The sequence below is a fragment of the Callithrix jacchus genome, chromosome 22, assembly GCF_049354715.1.
Source record: "Callithrix jacchus isolate 240 chromosome 22, calJac240_pri, whole genome shotgun sequence".
Lineage (NCBI taxonomy): Eukaryota > Metazoa > Chordata > Mammalia > Primates > Cebidae > Callithrix > Callithrix jacchus.
Window position 1 is genome coordinate 20550830 of NC_133523.1, and position 19266 is coordinate 20570095.

At 44.7% G+C, this 19266-nt stretch overlaps 1 protein-coding gene across 1 annotated transcript; it reads right to left on the reverse strand.

The window, feature by feature from the left end:
• Nucleotides 1-1154: 1154 nt before the first annotated feature.
• On the reverse strand, nt 1155-2248 carry LOC118150183 (cyclin-dependent kinase 9). The gene is given in 4 exon segments (XM_054249756.2): nt 1155-1342; nt 1345-1651; nt 1653-2167; nt 2170-2248. Coding segments are annotated over 4 exon segments (1089 nt in total).
• Nucleotides 2249-19266: the final 17018 nt, after the last annotated feature.

Here is a 19266-nt window from a genome sequence, read left to right on the forward strand (position 1 = left end):
AGTTTTGCTCTTGTTACCCAGGCTGGAGTGCAATGGCGCAGTCTCAGCTCACCGCAACCTCCACCTCCTGGGTTCAAGCAATTCTCCTGCCTCAGCCTCCTGAGTAGCTGGATCTACAGGCACGCGCCACCATGCCCAGCTAATTTTTGTATTTTTAGTAGAGACAGGGTTTCACCACGTTGACCAGCATGGTCTCGATCTTTTGACCTCATGATTCACCTGCCTTGGCCTCCCAACTGGGATTATAGGCATGAGCCACCGTGCCTGACTGAGTCAGTGCTTTCTTTACAAATATCTGGAGGCTCTTCTGGAATCACCTTCTAGCACAGGACTTCCTGAGAGCCCCATTTCCTGCTTCAGTGTCTCGCCTTGTGCCAATCTACTTCCCCACTCAGCCCCACTCACCCAAGATCTTATGTCTCTCAAAAACCTCCCTCTTTTTTTTTTTGAGATGACGTTTCACTCTTGTTGCCCAGGCTAGGGGGCAATGGCAGGATCTTGTCTCACTGCAAACTCCACCTCCGAGGTTCAAGCAATTCTTTTGCCTCAGCCTCCTGAGTAGCTGGGATTACAGGCATCCACCACTATGCCCAGCTAATTTTTGTGTTTTTTTTTTTCCCCTGGGGCAAAAAGACTCAACTTTTAATTCTAACTGAACAAACTGTCTAGGAATGTCTCCAAACAATGGAACCAAAAGAAACATGATAAAATTCTCCTGATGAAGAAACCAAGAGTTTGTGCCAGCCCCAGATTCTGAGGGCAAGGTCAAAAACAGCCCACTCCTGAAGCCAACCCTGTCCCCATGCAGAGTTCACAGCCCAAGAATAGGATTGGGGATGGGTGAAGGACCTGTCCCCTCTTCCATCATGCTGGGAGCTCTTAGAAAAAGTCACTGGTGGGCAAGCTCTTCCTCCCACCCCATGGAGACCCTGTGGGCACCTTCCAGAAAGCCAGGGAGCAAGATGGGAGAGTGCTGGTGCCCTCCGGGCCTTTCAGCCAATGCTCCACTCCAGTCCGCTCAACAGGCTGCTCCCAGAGCCCAGGGTGGGGATTAAATAAAATATGCATGAGAGACAGAAACTCAAATGCCTCACCGTCTCCATGATGCAAGTCACAGACCAGAATACAACAGCCCTAGTGGCAAGCGCCAGCCCTCAGAAGATGCGCTCGAACTCCATCTGGTTGGTGGTGGCGGGATTGCGGCTCTGGTTGGTGGACTGCTGGGTGATCTGGCTGCCCTTCCGGCGCGGCGGTGCCAGGTACTCAAACATGGACGTCAGGCTGGTGGAGAGCATGCCCTTGAGGTTGGACGGCATGGGGTCAGACCAGAAGAAGTTGTGGTGAGGGCATTGTCGCTGTCAATGCGCTGGGCAGGGTCCAGCACCAGCAGCTTGTCGATGAGGTCCAGTGCATATGGGTCGTGCACGTAGGCCTTCAGCCTGTCCTTAACCTTCCGCTTCTGGCCCTTGACCAGCTCCAGCTTGTCGTACAGCTCATACTTGTCTATGTTTGGCCACATCTCAGGAGTGATGGAGCCGCAGAGCTGACTGATGAGGGCGAGCTGGTGCTGCTCCGTGTTGCCCTGCATGATGGGGCTGCAGGTCCACATCTCTGCTATGATGCACCCAGCACCCCACAGGTCAATGGGGGGGGCCATAGTCTTGCTCCCCGAGCAACAGCTCCGGGGGCTGGTACCAGAGTGTCACCACACAGTTGGTGTAGCGGTAGGGCTGGCTATTCTTGGCAAGGCTGAAGGCCCGGGCCAGCCCAAAGTCTGCCAGCTTCAGGACCCCATCACGAGTGATAAGCACATTAGCAGCCTTCTTGTCCCTATGCAGGATCTTGTTCCTGTGGATCTGCATCACCCTCTTGATCTCAGACAGCGTGAACTTGACCAAAACATTTCTCAACAGCCCAGCAAGGTCACGCTCACAGAAGTCAAACACCAAGTATATAGTGCCCTTGCAGCGGTTCTAAGGGGAAGCTTTGCTTCGACAAATCTCAATCAAGCTGACCACATTCTCGTGTTTTAGAAGCCGAAGGATCTTGATCTCCCGCAAGGCTGTAATGGGGAACCCCTCTTTCTCATTTGCCATCAGCACCTTCTTCAGAGCCACCTTCAGGCTGGTCTTGCGGCGCTTGGCCTTAAACACCTCCCCGAAGGGAGTTGGCTGATCTTGGCAAGCTTCTCATATTTGGTAACTTCATCACAAAAGGGGCACTCAACCAAGTCGTACTGCTTTGCCATGGCCACCCCCAGCCGCCACTGCTGCCGCTCCTGCTCCAGGTCCCGCCGCCAAGCTCCAGGCTCCTCCATGGCCGCGCCACTTCCACCTAATTTTTGTATTTTTAGTAGAGCCGGGTTTTTTCACCATGTTGGCCAGGATGGTCTCAATCTTTTGACCTCATGATCCACCCACCTCAGCCTCTCAAAGTGTGGGATTATAGGCGTAAGCCACTGTGCCCGGCCAAGAACCTCCCTCTTGACCCAATCAAACCAAATCACCTTCTTCCTCTAAGTCACCCGGTGTCCTGTGGTCCAGGCTCAGGGAATGGTTCACTGACTGTGCTGATCACAACTTGCTATGGACTTCTTTACATTGTCCTAGACAATTTCTTGACTGCCACGATTTCAGTTGCTACTTCAGTTACTACTTTTAAGCCAGTATATTTTCATAGCACCCCAGAACCTCCTCCTAAACCCCAAACCAACTGCCTTAGATCCCAACACCTTGTGGCCATAACCTGAGCACCCTCCTGAGGCTCCCCCCGCATCGTGGCTCCTTACCGTCTTTCACTCTTTACATCTCATCAATAACTGTGTCTGCTGATTTTTCCTTGGAGATATGTTTCATACCATCCTTCTCCTCTCCATACCAAGACAGCCATCTCTGCTCCAAGCCTCTCATCTCTCCGCAAGACAACTGTGAAAACCTCCCTCCTGCTCTCTCGCCTGCTCACTCCTTCATTCCCCTCATCACAGCTAGAGATTTACTCTAAACTCCTCTCTGATCATGCCACTCCCTTTGCCTAAGATCCTTTATTTTGTCAGAAATCCAACTTGATTAAAGTCAGACAATTTAATGTTAGCACATGGGACAATCACAGGTCATCATGAAAAAGGCCGAGATGGTCATGCTGCCTTGGCTCAAATACCACCGGAATTCTCCCTTGTGCTTTTGTGTTTCTCCTTTTCGTGGTATATTGGTTTTCTTTACTCTTAATTCATACCAGCTTCTTTTGGGGGATGGGCAACATTAGCCACTTATCACCCCCAAGCTTTATATTTTCAGTTTTCATCTAGCTATCACCCCCAGTACTGGCTACCACCTTTGGGTTTGGTTTTAAAAATCCCAGGGTCAATTCCTTGCATGAGGTACCCACCACTGAACCAATAATCTGTGGCCAGGCAGCAGGATCATGTAGCAAAGAAATAATGATAACTGGGAGCCTATCCCTGAATTTCAGGGCCTTCATAGAGAAGGGGCAACTGAGCAGGCAAGCAGTCATCTGGACGGACGGTGTCTGTTATAAATGGCTGTTCACTCCCTTCAGTGCTGTGGTCTTGATATTTAGTGGGGGTTACATGCTCCTTTGTGAGTTTGATAAAAGTAATAGATCTTCCTAGAAAAAGAAATACTTTCATAAAATTTTGCTTAAATTTTAAGAGATAATGTAGACCTTCTAAAGCCCAATGTATTGTTCCCAAGTGATAAACTTCTGCCTTGGAAACAATGTCTCTTGACAGGCTTCCCAGGCCAAGCCTGATCTGGACCCATTACTCTGCACTGCCCCCCACCGCCAGAACCTATTCTCCAGCCATGCCTGACTCCTCATGTGGACTGAGTTACTCCACAGTTTGGTTTGTGCTTCCCCATCCCACTCCACACTGTGAATTCATCCTGCAAAACTCAGTTCGTGAATTCTCTTTCAGGAAATAGCCCTGATTCCAGTCCACCAAAGCTGAAGCTGAGTTTCTAGATTAAAATTGCCTCAGATACCCTCAAATGCCATTGCAAGTAATTCCTGGTAAAACGTAAAAATGTTCTGTAAACTTCCCAGGTGGTCACAGAACAGAAAGAATAGACATCATGAAAATCAATCATTTGCCATCTCTTAGTAGATACTATCACTGTCTGTGCGCAATGGGCTAAATCTATCCTGTTTTTGTACAGCCTGTGAACTAAGAATAGTTACTACATTTTAAAATTGTTGACCAAAAAAAAAGAATAATATTTTGTGACACATGCAAATTGTAGTGAATCCAAACGTCTGTTTCTACACCTGTATTGGACACAGACACACCCTTTTTAGATTTCCATACTATCTATCGCCACTTTAGTTCTACAGCAGCAGAATTAAGTAGCAATGACAAAGACCATAGAACCCACAAAGCCTAAAATATTTACTATCGGGACCTTTACAGAAAAGTTTGCTGGCCGGGCGCGGTGGCTCACACCTGTAATCCCAGCATTTTGGGAGGCCAAGTCGGGTGGATCACAAGGTCAAGTGATCGAGACCATCCTGGTCAACATGGTGAAACCCCGTCTCTACTAAAAATACAAAAATTAGCTGGGTATGGTGGCACGTGCCTGTAATCCCAGCTACTCAGGAAGCTGAGGCAGGAGAATTGCCTGAATCCAGGAGGTGGAGGTTGCGGTGAGCTGAGATGGCACCATTACACTCCAGCCTGGGTAAGAAGAGCGAAACTCCGTCTCAAAAAAAAAAGAAAAGTTTGCTGACCTCTACTGGAGCCATTACAAATAATTAACATATTTTATTGGAAGTAAGACGTCAACGGTTATGTAGCACCGTTAGTTTATGAACCACCAAGAAATAAAGTCATTTAGACCTTAATAGGGAATTCCAGGGCCAGGCGGGGTGGCTCAGGTCTGTAATCCCAGCACTTTGGGAGGCCAAGGCGGGCCAATCACCTGAGGTCAGGAGTTTGAGACCAGCCTGACCAACAGGTAGAAACCCCATCTCTACTAAAAGTACAAAATTAGCTGGTATGGTGCATGCCTGTAATCCCAGCTACTTGGGAGCCTGAGGCAGGAGAATTGCTTGAACCAGGAAGGCAGAGGTTACAGTGAGCCGAGATGGCGCCACTGTACTCTAGGCTGGGCAACAGAGTGAAACTCCATCTCAAAAAAAAAAAAAAGCAGGGAATCTCAATATTAGAGATATTTAAATTTAGGGGAAGGATGCCTCTGCAATTAATTACATAAATTGTTCTTGAGTGTCTATTATGTGCCAGACAATGTAATCGTTATTTTATATTTATTTCTCTAACTACTCCTAGTTACTCATTGCCACAATAAGAATTTCCCAACAGAAAATAACCATGGTCTCCACATCATAGAAAAGGATACAGGCTCAGAAGGGTTAAGCAACGCACTAAAGGCCCACACAACAGTCACAGGCCTGATTTCACGGCCTCTATTCCAATTAACCAGGCTGCTCTCCAATGCAGCGCCTGTCCAGAACCTCACACCCTCCCCTGAACTCCATGCTTCAGCCATAACCAAGTGGGAACTGAAGTCTTTCCTGCCCTTGAGGCTGTTCAGTGCTCCTCCCTCCGCTAATACATCCCTTGCCTTCCCATCCTTTCCACGCCTCGGAGGCATCGCTTTTCTGAGGATGCCTTCCCAGATCAAAGGAGTGCCCCTCTTTTGGGCTCCCAGAGAAGTGCCAGTTCACCTCTCTGCTTCCCCAGGACTACCCTGGGTTCCTTAGGGATGGGAACTTCCTCCTCCGTTATCTAGTACCTGGCATAGAGCTTTACCCAGGGTAAGGATCAGCGCTCACTGCCCATGTTGATCAGCGGGGAATAGGTGGATGTACACAGCAAGCATAAGAAGGTCGGCATTTGTAAATTACACAGTTATTCACCTGGTCCCTGGTTCTCAAAGCCAGCCTCACCCCCTGTGCCTCCCACACTTTGTAGATCATAAGATAAGCAGTGAGAACAGCTTGTGTATTAAGGCAGTCACTTGGACACATGATTTCTGCGAGTCACCTCACTTCCTGGTCCCAGGGATACACCTCTGTTCTCTACTGTTGGTGTCTTTTGTCCGCCTGCCTGGCAGTACCTTTCTTCTTCTCTGGTTAGAAACTGCCAGCAGGACCTCCAGATCAGCCACAATCATGTTGACTGCCCAAACGTTTTCTCTAACTCTCAGTCGTGCACTCCCTCGTCTTCAGGTGTATCTATCTTCTAGATGCTGTGAGCTTCTCTACTGACACCTGATTTGGCTCTCAAGGCTCAGAGTCACAGGTATCTCCTGGTCACACCACCAGTCTCTCTTCTCAGACTCCTGAAAATGTGCCCTCCTATCCCCAGGAAAAGACACCAGTTTGTTCTTATGAATTCAAACCCCTAGAGGGGTTATGGAAAACTTTTAAAAGTCTACTTGTGAATTAAATAATCTTGTACATTGACCAGTTTATCAGCAGTTTAGCCACAGCCTTGCTAATGGGAAGAATTATCTATCAGTTAAAAAGGCTTTCAGCTGCAATCACAGATAACACAGCTAGCAATTGTTTAAATCAATACAAATGTATTTTCCTTATGCAACAAGAAGTCTAGAAGGAGGCATTTATTTCCGTTGGCTCAGCAGATCGCTGTAGCCGACAGGAGCTCAGGATCTTCCATACTCCTGTTCCGCCAGCCTTTTCTTTGGCTAATCAACCTCATAATTGTTGCCTCATGCTGACATAGTGGCTATTGCAGCTCCAGACATTGAAGGCAGAAAAAAAAGGGAAAGGGCTGGCAGAGGCTGCAGCTGTTTATTTTATTGGAAACCAAAATTCTCCCCAGAAGCCTCCACCCATGGCCTCCCCTGCAGGCTTCCCCTTACTGTCACTGGTTAGAACTGGGTCATGTGACTACCCCTAGCTGTAAGAGGAAAAGACTTGTCATAACTGATCAAGAATAATCAAGATTTATTTGCAGGGCCTGACAATACAGACGCTAAAAACAACCATGGAAGAAAATAGGAATGAAAATAAGATAGCAAAACTGCAGTGGCTACTTGGGATAGGCTTTCCCATCAACAATTCCAACCCCTTCCCAGCATGCAAGGGCTAAAAAGCAAAACAAAACAAAACAAAACAAAACCATGTTTTACAGACATGATTGCAAAAAGATACAAAGGCGGGCCCGACACCTTGCCTCACGCCTATAATCCCAGCACTTTGAGAGGCCAAGGTGGAGGATCACCTGAGGTCAGGAGTTGGAGACCAGCCTGGCCAACATGGTGAAACACTCATGTCTACAAAATCACAAAAATTAGCTGGGTATGATGGCATGTGCCTGTAATCCCAGCTACTTGGTAGGCTGAGGTAGGAGAATCGCTTAAACCCTGGAGGCAGAGATTGCAGTGAGCCAAGATTGTGCCATTGCACTCCAGCTTGGGTGACAGAGCAAGGCTCCATCTCAAAAAAACAAACCAACAAATGTGATTTTGATTTCTCCAATTAGCTGCAGGTGATGGGACTTTGAGTCTAGCAAAGAGACAAGCAAGATGAGGACATTTTGTGGGCTGCAGTCCAGCAGTGGTTTCCTAACTCTAAGAACAATCTTCTGAGAAAAAAAAAGTAATAACCTTCTGATTTAGTGCTTCCTGGCTTTGGATGCAGCAGGAGCTCCCCCGATTGACCAGCTACTGTGTGGTGTTGAAAGCCATTTCTGGAAATTGAGCCTAGAACTTTGCAGCCAACATTATATGTGAACAAACTTTTGCCTTGATAGGTAAAAGATGAAGGGCCAAAGTGGGTGAGAAATTTTAATGGAACATTTGTTGCCTCATAATATTAGAAACAGAACATTGATCCACTGCTCTTAACCTACTTTGTCAGTTAAAGAAAACTTATTCCGAATAGGATAAAGAACATTGCCAGGGGGCCATTACTCTTCTGAATAAGCATGATTTGTTAGGTCATTTTTCCCATGGTTTAGAGTAAATGAGGCAATGGTTAGAAATTTATTCCTCATAATAGGGCTCTATAGCAGATTACACTGTAAAGGTTATGATTACACTATAGACTTCTTTTTTCCTTGAGACAGAGTCTCACTGTGTCCCCAGGCTGAAGTACAGTGGTGTGATCTCAGCTCGCTGCAACCTCTGTGGCCTGGGCTCAAGAAATTCTCCTGCCTCAGCCTCCCCAGTAGCTGGGATTACAGGTATCTGCTACCACGCCTGGCTAATTGATTTGTATTTTTAATAGAGATGGGGTTTCACCATGTTGACCAGGCTGGTCTTAAACTCCTGGCCTCAAGCAATCCACCCACCTTGGCCTCCTAAAATGCTGGAATTATAGGTGTCAGCCATCATGCCCACCTGACAATAGCCTTAAAATATTCTTACTAAAGTTGTGCGAAATAATTGAAATTTTTTTAGCTTACTTACTGAATAAGCAGAGAAGTACCTGTGCAGTTGCTAATACCTGTAGCTGCACATAGAGAAATACATTGGTTACTATAGAGATGCAGTTATAAGGGATTCATGAACAGGCTGATTGGCTGAAATAAGTAGACCATTTATCTAGCTAATTATTTGATCTATTGAATTTTAGTTGTTTATTTATGGGGACCGTGGCTAAAAAGCATGTTTTGAACTCTTGGTATTATCCTCCTGATAGTGAAAATAATAGCCTCCCTGCTGCGCTGTATTCTCTAAAAAATTATAAATGTTATGGTGCAGTCATCTCTAGAATGTCAACTGGTCTCTCTTTAATTAGAATGATGTGACTATAAAGCGACCATAACCTACGCATGACATGATATGGGCAAAACCCAAAAATTGTGGAAAGTGAGAGTGGCACTGAGATCCTGAGTTTTTATCATGCTCTGACCTATGTGAGAATTTGCCGAAATGGGAGAATTTTAAAAATAAAATTTTTGGAGGCCATCATCCTAAAATTGTGCACTAGGTTCAAACAGGAAAAAGAAAAAAAGAGTCACTTGTGCTAAATGTGACATAATTAAACTGAAAATTTCAGAAAATAGGTAGGGCTGGGTGCACTGGTTCATACCTGTAATCCCAGCACTTTGAGAGGTCAAGGTGGGTAGATCATCTGACATTAGGAGTTCGAAACCGGCCTGACCAACATGGTGAAACCTCATCTCTTTTAAAAATACAAAATTAGCCAGGTGTGGTAGTGTGCACCTGTAATCCCAGCTACTTGGGAGGCTGAGGAAGGAGAATCACTTGAATACGGGAGGGCAGACGTTGCAGTGAGCGGAGATGGTGCCATTGCATTCCAGCCTGGGCAAGAAAAGTGAAACTCCATCTTTGAGATGAGAAAAAAAAAAAGAGGCGGGCGTGGTGGCTCACGCCTATAATACCAGCACTTTGGGAGGCCTAGGCGGATGGATAACGAGGTCAAGAGATCGAGACCATCCTGGTCAACAAGGTGAAACCCCGTCTCTACTAAAAATACAACAATTAGCTGGGCATGGTGGTGCGCGCCTGTAGTCCCAGCTATCGGGAGGCTGAGGCGGGAGAATTGCTTGAACCCAGAATGTGTAGGTTGCGGTGAGCTGAGATCGTGCCATTGCACTCCAGTCTGGGTAACAACAGCGAAACTCCATCTCAAAAAAAAAAAAAGAAAACAAGTAGATCCCAAAATAGACCAGGTTTTGTTTTTCTTCTGTAAACTGCAAATTTCAACACAAGGAGTTTCCCTCTAACCCTTTAAAAATAAATAATAATAAAATAATAACCTGAAGTCCCTCTTTCCACTTAAAAAAAATCTATAGTTCTGCTATTTCACAGTGGGATTGCAGACTAAATAGGTACATTTTTTTATGGTGAGTGAGTGATATCAATGTCCAAAGTGTTTCTTTTTGTTTTTTGAGACAGAGTCTTGCTCTGTTGCCCAGGCTGGAGTGCAGTGTCATGATCTCAGCCCACTGCAACCTCCTCCTCCCGGGTTCAAGCAACTCTCCTGCCTCAGCTTCCTGAGTAGCTGGGATTACACGCACCCACCACCAGGCCCAGCTAATTAATTTTTATTTTTAGTAGAGACGGGGTTTCACCATGTTGGCCAGGCTAGTCTCGAACTCCTGACCTCAAGTGATCCAGCCGCCTCAGCCTTCCAAAATGCCAGGATAACAGGTATGAGCCATCACACCCCGCAAATGTCTAAAGTTTTCGTCTAGCTCTCAAAATTAAGAAGATGACCAAAAGGGAAAAATTGTTAATTTAATTGTACCCTAAAGCTGCCCCCTTTCACGTTTAATTTTGGTGAATAGTCTTTATTTAAAATACTAAACTGAAACCTACCTGGACATGTAAATAGACTATCCATTCTTGTACCAACCACTGTGGGTTAGCCAGTAAAAGAATGTCAACTGTTCAAACCATAAGGCAACTCCCAAGCTGTAATCAGTCTGGCGGTTTCTGTACCTCACTTCCATTTTCTGTATGTCACTTTGCTTTTTCTGTTCATACATTTTTTTTTTTTTTTGAGACAGTGTTTTGCTTTTTTTACCCAGGCTGGAGTACAATGGCGCTATCTTGGCTCACCGCAACCTCCGCCTCCTGGGTTCAGGCAATTCTCCTGCCTCAGCCTCCTGAGTAGCTGGGATTACAGGCACGTGCCACCACGCCCAGCTAATTTTTGTATTTTGAGTAGAGACGGGGTTTCACCATGTTGATCAGGATGGTCTCGATCTCTTGACCTCGTGATCCACCCACCTCGGCCTCCCAAAGTGCTGGGATTACAGGCGCGAGCCACCGCACCCGGCCAATAAATTTTATGCCAGCATGTGGCTGTGCTGGAGTCTCTCTGAGCCTACTCTGGATCCACAGGCTACCTGATTTGCAGAGCATTCTTTTCTCAATTAAACTCTAGTAAATTTAATTTTCCTAAAGTTTTATTTTTTTAAGTTTTTCATTTTTTTCTATGATGAAAAGAAATAATGTGTTCTTGCTTTGATTTTTTAAATTCATTCCTCATCTAGTTTCCAAAATTATTATATGTCCATTAAAATGCTTCTGCAATGTTTTTGAGACAGTGTCTCTCTGTATCACTCTTGGGTGAGTGTAGTGATGTAACCAATCATGGCTCACTGCAACCTTGACATTTCAGGCTCAAGCAATCCTCCTGCCTCAGCCACCTGAGGAGCTGAGACTACAGATATGCAACATCAGGCCTGGCTAATTTTTAAATATTTTTTTCATGGACGCAGGATCTTACTACTTTGCCAGGCTGCCCTTAAACTCCTGAACTCAAGTGATTCTTTCATCTCAGCCTCCCAAAGGGCTAGGATTACAGGTGTGAGGCACCGTGTGCTTCTACGGTTTCTTGACAGGATTATTCCCAATAATAAACAGTACTATATCGGCACAAATGTTTTAAAACTCTGGCTTCTATTGTAGAAGTGTCTCTCTCCATGGTTTCAAGGGTCTGCAGCAGCCAAGCATTTGATCCATGCGTTTTGGAGTCAGGAGAGTTGACCCTGAGTCTCAGGCCAGCCATTTAGTAGCTCTGGGTCTCTGGACAAGTTTCTTGATGTGAAAAAGTTGCATAAACCACATATGCAAGAAAAGGCATAATGATATTGATTACAAAAATGGTAGCAATTTTTCGTCCCTCCTATATCCATACCTAATGCCAGGTACTCTTACAGCTGTTCCCACTGAGGTACAGAATTTGTGTTCCCAACCCGAGATCTGGCTGACCTTATTTGCTCAAGGCACTAGATACCTGTGAACATGACAGTGGGCTAGTTTGGGGCCTGGGCTTAAACGGTCTTGAATGCTTCTGTTTTTCGGTCAGCATGCTGCATTTGCATAAATAAAACCCATGTTAGCCGCCTCAAAGATAAGATACCATGAGGAGGAATAGCAAGGTGTCCCTGTTCACAGCTCCTGAGGGAGCAGCTCATCCCCGGAAGCACAGCAGCCAAGTCAACAAGCAGCCGATGATAAATGTCTGAAGGAGCTCAGCTGGGACCACAAGAATGGCCCCACTGAGCCTAGCCTACATGGCTGACCATCTCATTATGAGCTAATGTTTTGAAGGATTTGTTATGCTGCCATTCCTAACTAATACATGCACCCACTGCAGATTGGATGCCAAGATTGAATGACAAGTTGATTACCAGCTACCGTCTAACAGTGGGCACCCTAAAGGTACTGACTTTTACCTTGATTTAAAGTTGTATGTCTTGTAAGACAATGTTGACTCATGCAGAAATACTTGTAGGCATATATGCATATGACTGGTGCTTATATGCACACAGTCCCCCACACCACAGCAACAAACAGATAACCACAGCCTGACCATTAGGACCAAGGCCAAATAGGCAAAGTCTGCCTTTAATCTGTTTTCTTCATACCTAAAAATTGGAGGTCAATATTGTGGGCAGGTCTGAAAGACACAGAGTTTTCTTCTCCTGTTGCCCCATCATCCTTTGTCACTGTCTGATCTCTGGGGGAAAGGTGGGCAACCACTGACCAGCTGTGGTCTACCTGTGGTTATTTTATTCTTGTTACCTTCATTTTTTTTATTTCAGCACAAAAACCTGAATAAACCTTCTGCTCTTTCTATGGCCACTATCTGTTCCACTCTCAGAACTGAAGATAGATGTTGGTAGAGACAGGCTGTCCCCTCATCTCTGGCAGAAAACGGATGCTCAGGCCCTCCATCCCCCTGACATCAGAGCTGCACTTTAGTGTGACAGCTGTTGGCCATGCGTGGCTCCTGGATGCCTGGAATGTGGCTGGTCTGAGGGGCAATTTGCAAGAAAGGTAAAAGTCAGAGTTATTTCAAGATTTAGTTCCATATATAAAAATATAAATACATATAATAAATATATATTATATTGCTCTTTCAATAATTACATATTGCTCACATATTAAAATAATATTTTGGATATAATTGAATTGTTACAATTAATTCCACCTGTTTCTTCTTCTTTTTGTTTTTTTTCAGTCAAGAGTCTCGCCCTGTCTTCCTGGCTGGAGTGCTGTGGTACAGTCTTGGTTCACTACAACCTCCACCTCCCAGGTTCAAGCGATTCTCCTGCCTCAGCCTTCCGAGTAGCTGGGACTACAGGCGTGTGCCACCACGACCAGCTGCTTTTGTATTTTTAGTAGAGACGGGGTTTCACCATGTTGACCAGGATGGTCTCATATCTTGACCTCGTGATCCACCCGCCTCGGCCTCCCAAAGTGCTGTGAGCCAGCGCGCCCGGCCTTTTTTTTTTTTTTTTTTTTTTTAAAGACAATCTCACTCTGTCACCCAGGCTGGAGTGCAGTGGCACGATCTCAGCTCACTGAAGCCTCCGTCTCCCTGGTTCGAGTGATTCTCTTACCTCAGCCTCTGGAGTAGCTGGGATAACAAGCACATGCCACCACACTCAGCTAATTTTTGTATTTTTAGTAGAGAAGGGGTTTCACTGTGTTTGCCAGTATGGTCTCGATCTCCTGACCTTGTGATTTGCCCGCCTCCCAAAGTACTGGGATTACAGGTGTGAGCTACCACGCCCGGCCACATCTGTTTTTTAATCAGCACTGCCACTCTGTGGGTTTGTCACCTGGAAAAGATTTGTTCACTTATATTGACTTCCATTTTTTAACTGTAAATTGCATTTTATCAGTAGAGCTTAAAAGGTACCTTTCCAAAGGGTATAAAAGTGGCGAGTTGCAAAAAATATTAATATCTAATTATATATTTCATATGTTAATTCTTATTTAGCCTTTTCTTTCCCAGAGTGAGTTTAGAAATTTTTTAAGGTGTGTTTTTTCGTGCCTGGGTGATTTCAAATAGAATTCCAAGGTTCAGCTTTTAGAATGCTACCATGGAAAATAATAGGGAAAATCTCCTTCGATTTTGGCTACAGAAAATGAATACATTTCTATGAGAAAATGTTGTAGATAATTTGTGAGTTATACCGATTTATAAAAACATTGGTTCCTGTTTTTGCAGGGTAAATTTGTGACAGTGACTATCACTGTTTTATATCCTGTTATCTTGATTTCTGAGTTTCATCCTAAATTTCATGAGATGAAACTTGGTACCTCCTCAAAGTGTATTCCTATGGCTACTTATTTACTACATTATTTTTAATAAGACTAATACAATAATTCATTTATTGTCTGAAAGGAATAGATACCTTTGCCATTCTCATTGAGGTATAAAATGTTGGCTGGGTGTGGTGGCTCACACCTGTGATCCCAGCACTTTGGGAAGCCGAGGCAGGCGGATCTTGAGGTCAGGAGTTCTAGACCAGTCTGGCCAACATAATGAAACCCCATCTCTATGAAAAATATAAGAATTGCCAGGCACGGTGGCTCATGCCTGTAATCCCAGCACTTTGGGAGGTTGAGACGGGTGGATCACGAGGTCAAGAGATTGAGACCATCCTGGTCAGTATGGTGAAACCCCGTCTCTGCTAGAAATACAAAAAATTAGCTGGGCATGGTGTCGCATGCCTGTAATCCAAGCTACTCGGGAGGCTGAGGCAGGAGAATTGCCTGAACCCAGGAGGCGGAGGTTGCGGTGAGCCGAGATCGCACCATTGCACTCCAGCCTGGGTAACAAGAGTGAAACTCCATCTAAAAGAAAAAAAAAAAATATATATATATATATATATATTCATATGTATATATATATTCATATATATATATATATATATGAATTAGTCAGGTGTGGCAGCACGCACCTGTAATCCCAGCACTTTGGGAGGCCAAAGTGATTCCTCACCAGTGCTCAGGAGTTCAAGATCAACCTGGCCAACATGGCGAAACCCCATCTCTACTAAAAATACAAAAAATTAGCCAGTTGTGGTACGCCTGTAGTACCAGTTACTCGGGAGGCTGAGGCAGGAGAATTGCTTGAACCCAGGAGGTGGAGGATGCACTGAGCCACGATCGCACCATTGCACTCCAGCCTGGGTTGAGACTCTGTCTCAAAAAAAAGAAAATGGTAAGCACCTGTAATTTTTTTTACCCCTTATATGAACACTGTGTTTGAGTAATTTTGCTGAATTTTTCAAACAGTTAGTTTCAAAAATCAAGTGAATAATTCTGACATGGACATTAAAGCTTGAGCCCAGTGACTCCAAAAAAACGCTAATATTGAGCCTGCAAAAGGAGGTTATTAAAGATCCAGTTAGTTCTTTCTGGGAAACCTCCCCTGCAGAAGTCCCAGCCTGCTCAGACCTGCCACCTCTGGTGATCCGCCCACTTCGGCTTCCCAAAGTGCTGGGATTACAGGCATGAGCCACCGCGCCCAGCCTGTGTCCATGTTTTCTTGTGAATCCTGAGGGAAGCTGCAGAGCCCTGGAAAGCTGGGGACCCACATGGAGATGCTAGTAAGTTTAAGATAAAAGGGGACTAGGAGGATCTTACTGAAGATGAAGTTGTTAGTGTTTTGAGGCAATTTCTAGACTTTTAAAAAGAAAACCAAGTTAGATTTATGTAAGAAAATTCAGTGTCCAAAGGAGTATTGCAACAGGTTGAAGTACCAACTGTAAGATCTTTAAGGTTTGCACAGTCTAGGCAGACAGAGCTTTCTTTCATAGGGATGAACAAACAGGATTAGAAAGAAGTTGGGAGGGTGATGGCAAGTGAAGGGTAAAAAAAAAAATCAGATTTTAGATCAGAGAATGAAGTCAGCATATTCTTAAAAGGGATATAAAATGAGATTGTATAAAATGAAGTTGTATGTTTACTCAAACTGAGGGTAGCTCAAAGTTCAGGAGCCTGTGGGAAGGAGATAAACTTAAGTGAAGTTTGGTTTAGAAGAATTTATTTTGACCACTAAAGCCAAATTCAGCTCCTTTTTTTTTTTGGACCGAGTTTTGCTTTTGTTGCCCGGGCTGGAGTGCAATGGCACAATCTCTGCTCACTGCAACCTTCACCTCCTGGGTTCAAGTGATTCTCCTGCCTCAGTCTCCGGAGTAGCTGGGATTACAGGCATGTGCCACCACACCCAGCTAATTTTGTATTTTTAGTAGAGATGGGCTTTCTCCATGTTGGTCAGACTGGTCTTGAACTCCCGACCTCAGGTGATTCGCCCTCCCCAGCCTCCCAGAGCGCTGGGATTACAGGTGTGAGCTACTGTTCCTGGCCCCTTTTTTATGAGAATAAGAAGAAAATGTACAGAATGTTTATCTGGCTATGTGATAGGTAAGAAAAGAGAGCAACATCTAAGTCATACTGAGGAGGGTGTTTATTTCCATAAGCTGTTCCTGAAGCACGCAACGGATGGAGAATTTTATTAATCACAGGTGTGTTCCAGGATTATCTATAAGATTCATTTTTTCCCCAGCTCATTTCTTGGTCTTAGACATTTTTTTCCATTTGACTTTTCCTGGGTTGTATCTTCTATAATAAACTGGTAAACATGCTGGGTTCTGTGAGTAGCTCTATCAAATTATTGAACTTCAGGGAGCTTATGGGAGTTCTGAATTTTTAAACAGTAGCTCACAAGCATAGATGGGCCCAAGGGGTTTGTGACAGGCGTCTGCAGTGAGGACTGTGTGTTGAGACCACGTCTGGAATCAGGGTTAGTGCTGAATTCAAACATGAGACAATGAGTTGGTGCTGGGGAATTGCTTGGTTGTTCAGCAAACTCTACTGGTTTGGTGCCAGAGAAAAGATAACATGGAGGCTTCTCCTGGACTAAATTCTGGGTGTCTGGGAAAGGGAGGCTCTGCTCTCCTGTACACAGGCTGTCACACTGCCCACCGTCCTGTGATTCCAGGTTTCCTCCCAGGGTGAGAGAGAATGAAAACTCAGAGGAAAGGAATTCTGATAGACCCCCTTTCCCACAGTTGCCACCACAGGATTCCTACCCACTCACAAACATACCCACTAGACACTGACACGTCCACATCTCTTCCAGGACTAGGCATCACCCTCAGGAACTTCACCATGGCATTTTTTTATCCTATGTTTCTTGCCAAAAACCCATAAAAGTATACGTCTCTTGGCATAGCCCCACTTCCAGACACTGAATCTGCAACAGCAAGCTGTTTTCTCCACCAACCTAGGATTTCAGGTCACCTGTTCATAATCTCATTGATCTGCATGGACCCAGAAATAAATAGTACAAACTACTTCCACGTACATTGCACTCTCCCCCACTAATGGAGTTTTTACCTTTTAACATTTATTTTTTGTTCAGGGGCACACGTGTGAGTTTATTATATAGATAAAATTGTGTCATGGAAGTTTGGTGTAGATTGTTTTATCACTGAAGTACTAAGCATAGGACCTAACAGGTATTTTTTTCTGATCATCTTTTTTTTTTTTTTTTAAGATGGAGTTTCGCTCTTGTTGCCCAGGCTGGAGTGCAATGGCGCGATCTCGGCTCACCGCAACTTCCGCCTCCTGGGTTCAGGCAATTCTCCTGCCTCAGCCTCCTGAGTAGCTGGGATTACAGGCACGTGCCACCATGCCCAGCTAATTTTTTATATTTTTAGTAGAGATGGGGTTTCACCTTGTTGACCAGGATGGTCTCGATCTCTTGCCCTCGTGATCCACCCTCCTCGGCCTCGCAAAGTGCTGGGATTACAGGCTTGAGCCACCGCACCTGGCTTTTTCTGATCTTCTTTATCCTTCCACTCTGTACTCTAAACTAAGCCTCAGTGTCTGTGTCTGTTGTTCCTCACTTTGTGTTCATGTTTTTTGTTTTTGTTTTAGATGGAGTCTCGCTCTGTTGCCCAGGCTGGAGTGCAGTGGTGCAATATCAACCCACTGCAACCTCTGCCTCCTGGGTTCAAGCACTTCTCCTGCCTCAGCCTCAGCTAGGGTTACAGGCATGTGCCACCATGCCTGGCTAATTTGTATTTTTTACTTTTTTAAACAAATTTAAGATGATAATAGCAGAATGCTAAGCATGAAGCCCCTTCTTCTTCTTCTTGTTCTTCTTCTTTTTTAAAGACAAGGTTTCACCATGTTGGTCAGGCTTTTCTTGAACTCCCAACCTCAGGTGATCTGCCCGCCTTGGCCTCCAAAGTGCTTGGATTACAGGCGTCAGCCAGCATGTCCAGCCTAATTTGTATTTTTTAGTAGAGATGGGGTTTTGCCATGTTGGCCAGACTGGTCTTAAACCCCTGACCTCTGTTGATTCACCCACTTCAGCCTCCCAAAGTGCTGGGATTACAGGTATGAGCCACTGCGCCTGGCCTGTGGCTCCAGCCTCAACCTCCCCAGTATCTGGGATTACAAGTGCCCGCCACCATGCCCAGCTAATTTTTGTATTTTTTGGTAGAGACAGAGTTTCGCTATGTTGGTCAGGCTGGTTGCAAACCCTCCTGACCTCTGTTGATCCACCTACCTCGGCCTCCCAAAGTGCTGGGATTACAGGTGTGAGCCCCCACCCCTGGCCTTTTTTTTTTTTTAGTAATTTATGTTTTCTTGTGATTAGATCTTACTTATAGATGAGAACATGCATTTGGTTTTCTCTTTCTGCATTAGTTTTCTAAGGATAATGGGTTTCAGCTCCATTCATGTTGCTGCAAAGGACATAATCTTTTTTTTTTTTTTTTTTTTTGAGACAGAGTTTCGCTCTTGTTACCCAGGCTGGAGTGCAATGGCACGATCTCGGCTAACCGCAACCTCCATCTCCTGGGTTCAAGCAATTCTCCTGCCTCAGCCTCCCGAGTAGCCAGGATTACAGGCATGCACCACAATGCCCAGCAAATTTTTTATATTTTTAGTAGAGACAGGGTTTCACCATGTTGACCAGGATGGTCTCTATCTCTTGACCTCGTAATCCACCGCCTTGGCTTCCCAAAGTGCTGGGATTATAGGCATGAGCCACTGTGCCCAGCCTTTGTTTTTTGTTTTGTTTTTTTTTAAAGAAAGAATAAAAAGAGTGAAGGAGAGAAAGAAAGAGGAAGAAAAAGAGGGAGAGAAAACAGGAATGTAGCTTTATTCTAAAAATGGGTATTAATAATGGCCAATCAATATTTTGTGTATTTAAGGTGGAGAATGTATATTTTGTGTATTTAAAGTGGAGAGCTCTATAAATATTTATTGAGTTTACTTATTCTGGATCTGAGTTCAAGTCCTGGATATCCTTATTAATTTTCTGTCTCGTTGAGTCTAAATCTCTTTATGAGTCTTATGTATCTGCGTGTTAGGATCGTTAGCTCTTATTGTTACATTGATCCTTTAACCACTATATCTTTGTTGCTTTGAAATCTATTTTATCAGATGCGAGAATTGCAACTCCTGCTTTTTATTTATTTATTTATTTATTTATTTTTGCTCTTCATTTGGTTGGTAAATCTTTCTCCAT